At 38.8% G+C, this 7,742-nt stretch overlaps 1 protein-coding gene across 2 annotated transcripts; it reads right to left on the bottom strand.

The window, feature by feature from the left end:
• Positions 1-2,081: 2,081 nt before the first annotated feature.
• On the bottom strand, positions 2,082-7,491 carry nr2f2 (nuclear receptor subfamily 2, group F, member 2). Of its 2 annotated transcripts, none has more exons than XM_063004545.1 (3): positions 6,229-7,491; positions 4,361-4,888; positions 2,082-2,555 (listed from the first exon to the last, which is right to left on the bottom strand). In XM_063004545.1, exons 1-3 carry the CDS (start codon positions 6,686-6,688, stop codon positions 2,281-2,283), a joined length of 1,263 nt encoding a protein of 420 aa, XP_062860615.1. In that variant the 5' UTR covers positions 6,689-7,491; the 3' UTR covers positions 2,082-2,280. The 2 variants fall into 2 exon arrangements, with proteins under 2 accessions (XP_062860615.1, XP_062860614.1); XM_063004544.1 differs by having other exon boundaries at positions 4,361-4,903.
• Positions 7,492-7,742: the final 251 nt, after the last annotated feature.

Here is a 7,742-nt window from a genome sequence, read left to right on the forward strand (position 1 = left end):
TCTTTTTTACAACCGCACACGGGCGCACATGCTCTCACACTCACAAAAACCCACAGCAGTGTAACAAGCTGACAAGCTCATCAAATGATCTGTTTGACTGATCAGTAAAAAAACAGAATGGCAAAACTTATGATTTCAAATTCATAAATTATAATTTAATACCAAGAACAAATTTACAGCAGAATGGTTGTTTACAATAAGCTAACACAAACAAACAAAGAATTGTTTTCCAACTATAAACTTCCACACACACTCACATATATCACTTGCAATTAATAATAATCAATAATAATAAAAAAGTATCTATACGTTATCAATACCCTGCAGTAATATATTCTTATATATTTATATAAAAACGTGGGTCAGTTTAAACTGTTCATAATTACAATCATGTAGCATTCTCTGGTCCATGTGTGGCATGGGAACAGCCCAGGATAACTGTTCAGTCACTGCACAATATGATCCCTTATTATCCAACCACAACATGGTGTCTTGTGTTGAAAAAAAGCTTTGAGACAAGAACGAAATTGCAAGCATTCGCACTTACACAAACAAGGCATCTGTTAAAGGAGCAGGAACACTTATGTCAAAGTAGCCACCCCTTTCCAAACCAGATAACCCTGTTAAGTCTTACCTATTATTGAACGTGGTGTTTCTTTTTTTTTTTTCTTCCTTAAATACAAGGGCTAGTGTACTGAATGCACAGATTATATCTATACAGTCAAAACATTTACATTTATATATATCAAAGGTAAAATAGGTTAGCGACCTGTGGCCATGCATTCACAGTCTAAATACATAAAAAAGAAAGAAAGAAAGAAAAAAAAACATTTTGTCGTAATATGTATATACATTACAAACAGAATTTTCAGTGCTACTAGCTAAGTCTGTCACTCATTTTCGAAGACATTTGTTTTACCGGAACATGGCAACCACAGTTTTTTTTCTTAATCACATATACTTTGTATAAGAAAAAGTCATTGAAATGAATTGACCTATATTTACAAGAATACTGTCTTTAATTGCCTTCTCTCGCATTTTCAAGTGAAATATACAATCATAAGACTGAATTGTAAAATTGTTTCCCGTGCTGTCGAGCCTTGACAATATAACAAACGCTTTACAGGCACTTTTTTACGATTTAAGTGAGGGGCTTTTGTAAGCTGTTTTTATAATACTGTTTAACCGTTTTTAAAAAATAATGAAAACGTTCATCTTCAGAATAGCCTAAAAGGCTATTGCTTTACTTTCAGTTTGTGATACTAAAAAAGTGGACGGACATTGAAATTCATTTATCAACAAATTAAACTTTAAGCCCCTAATCAAGGTATCAGATTTATTCTTACAGATAAAACCACATTGTATCATTTACTGAACGTAATACTTAATAAAGCAGGTAGCAAATTTAAAAACAGCGTAAGGCAATACGCTTGGGTAACGTATCGACAAAACTGCTTAGTGACAACAACTCTGTGTCTTATATCCAGTTCTTTTTTTATGATTTCCAGATGTCTAAACAAATTGACACGTACAGGTATACACACCGGTGAATAATACTAATCTGGACTTAATGGACTTCTTTGTTTATTTAAACTGAAGTCCATAGACCCCGATTCACGTTCATTAAGGGACAACTGAGAATAAGTGCGTCTGCAGCATTTAAACGTGTTAACCTGTCCTATATTGCTGTAAAGTTTACTTTTAATTCTTGAAGAATGCCTTTACAACTGTTTTATAAGTCATGGTTATAAAACAAACAAAAAACACAAACTGCATACTACAAAATCACATAGGCCGGTTTGGAACCATAAGAAGGGAAAATACAAAACAGCTATAGATACATGGACACAGGACAACAGAGCTATTTTGGAAGAAAAAATAATAAGATAGAACATAAATTTCTCCAAATTATTAACTTGAATGCACTTGGAATTTTATAATCCCCGAAAGGTTCATCAAAACCCTTTCATTTTTGTAATTTGTTTCTTTTCATGCTTTTTCTTTTTTCTTTCTTTCTTTTTTCATTTTGTTTTTTTAGAAAAAGAAGCAAATAAAATAAACATAAAAAACACAACACAGAAACAAGAGTGACACTTGGAGCAACTTGGGATTCATTTCCCAGAAAGTTCAATGAATGTCTAAAATTGGAAAATTCACAGTCTGGTATGAAAACGTCTCTCATCCGTGAAAGTAAACTCGTGTAACAGCCGTTTCCTTCTACAAAAAAAGAAGCGCTAACTAATGGAGTCCTAAGCCCCCCTTTTTAATCCTTCATTTTTCTTATTGAATGGACATGTAAGGCCAGTTAAAACTGCTCCCCGACAGCAACATATCCCGGATGAGGGTTTCAATTGGGGTTTTACCTACCAATCGGACGAAAAATAATTGCTCTATGACCGAGGAGGACACTGTGCGCAGAGAAGGTAGACGTAGTAATAACTTCCCAAATCGCGTAGGCTGGTTAGGGTACTGGCTCCGCACGTACTCCTCCAGAGCACACTGTGACTTCTCCTGCAAACTTTCGATGTGGGCCACGTCTGACAGACCGCAAGCATCTACAGGTAAAAAATGACAAAGAAACCGACATTAAATGAACTGCAGCCTGCGCCAGCCTTACAAGGGCATCAATCATGCATCGTTCTGTATTGCAATACTAAAAATACCGGGCTCCACATTGTCAATACGCCTACATCATCGTTTGACTTTGATAATGCTTTGATATAGTGTGTGCATAAAGGGTATCACTGCAGGGGATAGTCATAAAAATACACGCGCGTCTAGACTATCAAAACGACGTCAGAGATCTGTCAAATTAAGTCTCGCGCTCATAGTTAGCATATTGCCTACCGGCAGCAATGCTGGGAAGCTTGCTTTAGACCTGCAATAGCACAAATACGCTTTATTACAGAGCGGAGAAGTAGAAAAAAAAGATCATGCAATGAATAAAATTACATATGCCTTGCAGTTGTTGGGAAAAAAGGGAACTAATATTATTATTAAAAAAAGAGTTTGAGAAAACATTAAAATGTATGATCAAACCGTACTAGAAATAACGTTTTCAAATGTAGCCCAATTAAATGTAGAATAATTTGCTGAGTGTGCATTAATCTTAATATATTTGTTTAATGAAGCACTTCTTCCACATGGGCATTCTTACTTCACTTTAAGGCAAAAGTCTAGTTTAAACTAAAGCAAAAGTAGACATATTATGTGTGTGTGTTTCGCATTTAAGTCGGAATGTTATTCTATATAAATTAATTATAAAGCATATAAGAGCAACTTTACATACTTTAAATAACATACAAATTATAAGTTAAAATAGTTCTATGACCTAATGACTTGACACCCCCCTTGCAATTAAAATAAAAACTCACTGAGAAACATTGAGTAAAGTATTTAGTGGCGAATACGGGCAGGATACATAAACGTTCTACAGGAAATACAGTGCCATTGGCTGTAATGGACATATGAAAATTCTTTATTCGCAAATGAACCTAAGGATTTTAGAAACTGAGCAGCGACTCGCGTTAGGTCTGTAATGCACAAATAAAGAAAGGAAGTTAGGGTCATGACCCAGCTCTGGAACGAGTCCAGCATGTGTCTCGGATCTCTCGATCTTCCTAACAAAAACAAGAAAGAATTCTAAACCTTTTACAGCATGGAATAAAATGTTTCTTCCTCCCACCCGACGTGACACAACACAGTTAAACTGATAATGCTGCGTTCGTTTATCATAACTTGGAGCGATATATCAATTCCGACGATCAAGCTCACAGCGGAAAGTTGGGCTTAAATGTGTGTAAATAGAGCAGGAGGCCTTTATTCCCCTTCCTAACAGGCTGCTGATCTTCCCTCCCCCACCAAGCGTGACATCATTAATATCTGTCATTCCCAATAAATACAAATAATTGATTGTACTTAAACATAACCTTAAAGTTATATTGAAAGAAAATATTGGAAAAAAACCTATAAAAAAATAATAGTTTAAAATAGGCTACAGTATGACTATTTATTTGTAGCAATCATATATATATATATATATATATATATATATACATATATATATACAGTATATATATATATATATATATATATATATATATATATATATATATATATACGCAAAACTGTCAAAGCTACAACCTAAAGAAGCAATTGTGTCTAGCTTAAATAACACATCACGTAAAATAAAATTTGTTTAACATATAAATGTTACAAATATTTACTACATGCACAAAATAAATATTGACATAAACTTTATATCCATGCAAACATAAACATTTATAAACATTAGCGTTATTAACGTTGTTTTACAATAATTTCGAAATAATAATAATAATGATATTAAAATCCAGCTCACCCGTGGTAAATAGCACGATGGCTTTTAAGCAGCTGTACTCGGCTGAATCGACGTGCAACGCTTTGAGCTTTTCCACTTGCTCCTGGAAGATCCTAATGTGGTCCATAAAGGCGACCACTCTGTCCGCGGACATGGGGGAGGCATGGAGGCCTGCGGCGGCTAGCAGAGGAGCTACATGCAGTGGCATTGAGCACTGGGCCGCGTTCAGCACGAACAACTCGCTCCAGGTGAGCCTGAGCAGAGCCACCTGGTCTGTGATCTGTAGGTCTGGGAAGAAGGGAATATTCCTGGCCCACTCCACGGCGCTGAACAGCATGCGCGCTGCCAGTTCGCAAATGTTCTCGATGCCCATGATGTTGTTCGGCTGCATGCACTGACTGCCGTAACGCGACGTCGGGTAGGGCTCCGCTCGCAGCAGCAGTGAGATATATCCCGATAGATAGGAATGGCAGTGCAGCGGGTCCCCGTTGGTCAAGGCGAACTGGCCGTGGTGAGGCTGTGTTGGCGGCATCCTGCCTCTCTGGACTGCTGCAGAAAGGGAAACTACATAAATTGATGCTTGAAATTCGACTCAAGTGTACATGCAAATTTTACAGTTTTTACAGTTTTACTTAAACATTATAGTTCTAGAGACCTTGACAATGGTCTTATGACTAATTTACTTATTAATGTCAAAAGTTTTGAAATAACCCCCTAAATTACAACCTAAATCATGAAATAAAGTAATATGTTTGCAAATAGAAAAAAAAGAAGAAAATGGTGATCATTTAACTCAACAGTGTATACATTCTGTTAATTCAAATAATACATATTAGTTTTTTCAGTATTTTTGTTTTTGTTTTACTAAAGTACTGTAGCTAACCCTTTGTAATTGGTATCTAATCACAGAATAGCTACACGCTTCCAATGAAAAAACTTAAAAGTATTTCTGATCTTGGTCTTGTATTATTAGTGTTGTACTGGTCTCGGGTGGTATGGACGTTGGTGTTGTTTTAGTCTAGGGTGCATGTTTCTTAGTGCTGTCATGGTCTCTGGTGGTCTTTACCACCACAATGTCAAAACTTACGAATACATAAAAGTAACATCAGGTTGAAACGTGACCAGATTTGCATTAAATAACATTACTGATCAATGATACATTTGATATTTAAGATCTATAAGAATACAGTAAATATAAACACATGGATAATTGATCAAGTTCATAATCAGGCTAAGCTTTTCCAGTGTTTTAGTCCGTTTTTAAAAATTACTTTATTAATTAAAAAGAAATACTATTTAACTTTTGTATTATGTAGAAAAGTTGTTTGTAATTTTTTCAGAAATGCTGTAGCACTGTCACGAATCTTTGTTATTTTTGAGTATAACAGCAGAAGATGGCACAAAGAAAGCAATAGATGGTAATCCTTAACCTACTTTACTAGTGTCAGATTGGTCCTAAACTAAAACTAAAAATGATTAATACGACACGACTGATCAAAAAACGATTCAAGCAAATTCGAGCTAATTATGTTTATCTGTCGTGTAGTCGGCGTGTGGTCGATTTTTGACATTGTAGCATCGACTGTACATGCCTATGTGCGATCTGTTTTATCTGCACGACATGAACGGCATTGTTATTATGTTATTATAAGTACAGGTGCATAATATTGTTTCATCGCAAATTAGCACAGACTACATAAACAATAAAACGCACACAATATCGCTTCTTTGCGTGAAGCAGTCAGGAAGGATATTCTTAGCCTGCTTCAGTCGGGTTGTCTATGGAAGTCTAAGAGAAAGCATGGGGGCGCACGTAAAATACACTGGCTTACTAAACACACTGAGACAAAAGGAAACAACAAGAATACAAAGAAAGCAAATCTCAATACCTTCCCGTCTCATGCCAACTTTGAGGCATTTTTTGAGGCGACAGTACTGACACTGATTGCGGTGGTGCTGGTCGATGGGACAATTCCGGTTGGCGCGGCACGTGTAGGTGAGATTGCGGCGCACGCTGCGCTTGAAGAAGCTTTTGCAGCCCTCGCACGTGAACTGGCCGTAGTGCTTGCCGCTGGACTTGTCTCCGCACACCACGCACTCGATGTGCTGCTGCTGCTGCTTGTCCGACTGGCTCTGCGACGTCTGGTTGGTCGGCGTGGACTGCGCGTTGCTGTTGGGCGCCCCTTGAACCGGAGTCTGCGGGGTCGGAGGTGCGACCTGCGAGGCCGCGAGGTTCAGCTGGCCCGGCTGAGAGGTCGCAAGGGTTAGTCCGCCTTGCGCTTGCGATGAGAGGGCACCCTGCGTCTCGGCCACATCGTCCTGTGAACCTCTCCACACTACCATTGCCATATCTGATCAGTCAGCGTTAATAAATAAAACTTTATTGTTCTTTTTTTCTTAAGGTGTCGCGGTGGCTCGAAAGCAACCCAGAGCAGTTCACGATCAGGTTTACGATCGGGTCAACAAATAGGGTGTGCAGTCTTGATTATCCTTCTGAAAGTCGCGCACCGGGGACGGAGCGTATAGCCTGCTTTAGGGAAAGGCTTTACTCGGTAGTGGTTAGAACTGACGCGGAGACGAGCCGAATCGCAGTCCTGCTCCTAGAGGCCACGTCCAGGGAAGCCTGCAGTCATCCATCCAGGAAAAGCGTCAAAGAAAAAAAGAATAAAATGAAGAAATAGGAAAAGAAAAAGAAATACGACGACCAAACTGACAGATCTGCAAATACGGTGCCGGTTTAACTTAGCGACGTTCAGACTCGCTGAAAATTGAGCAGCTCGTCTAGATTACAGAAACTGGCGAGCGACACACCAAGTTCCAGTCTTGAAGTACTGAGGGAAAAAAACAACAACTGCCCTGAATATCGCCGCTTCTTCTCCTTATCTCTTCAGAATGAGGTAGAGCTTTTGTCGCCGCGCAGCGCAGAAACAAACCGTGTGCTCGAGTCAAATATGAAGTCAACTCTCCGGGCGAGCGGCGGCAGCGATAAAAAAACACAAAAAATGGAAGAGTACCAGCCTACAAAGCCTCCTTTGCTCGCAGCCGAAATAATAAGACAAGAGAACGGAGAATCAGACTGATCAAATATGTTAAAAAGGGGAGGTTAGGAAGTGATTGCGATTTGGAGGCGCTAGGCTGGCAGAATGCTTTCTCTCTGATCAGCTCACCGAGCTCTCTATATAGTGAACTTTGACACGACTGCTGCAACTTAGCACACGTTACCATGGAGATGGTTCGCCATATATGGAAAGTGACTGTGTTTGACTGGTCAGAGCTCGCGGACCGCCTCCTACACCCGATTGGCTAGTCGGCACTTGTGCTACTTGGTGCTTTGCCAAGGCAAGGAAAGAGGGGTCGAGGATCCGCGTGGTCCTAGAGAGAGTTTCATACCAGTTCAACTGAA

Source organism: Trichomycterus rosablanca, chromosome 11, assembly GCF_030014385.1.
Source record: "Trichomycterus rosablanca isolate fTriRos1 chromosome 11, fTriRos1.hap1, whole genome shotgun sequence".
NCBI lineage: Eukaryota > Metazoa > Chordata > Actinopteri > Siluriformes > Trichomycteridae > Trichomycterus > Trichomycterus rosablanca.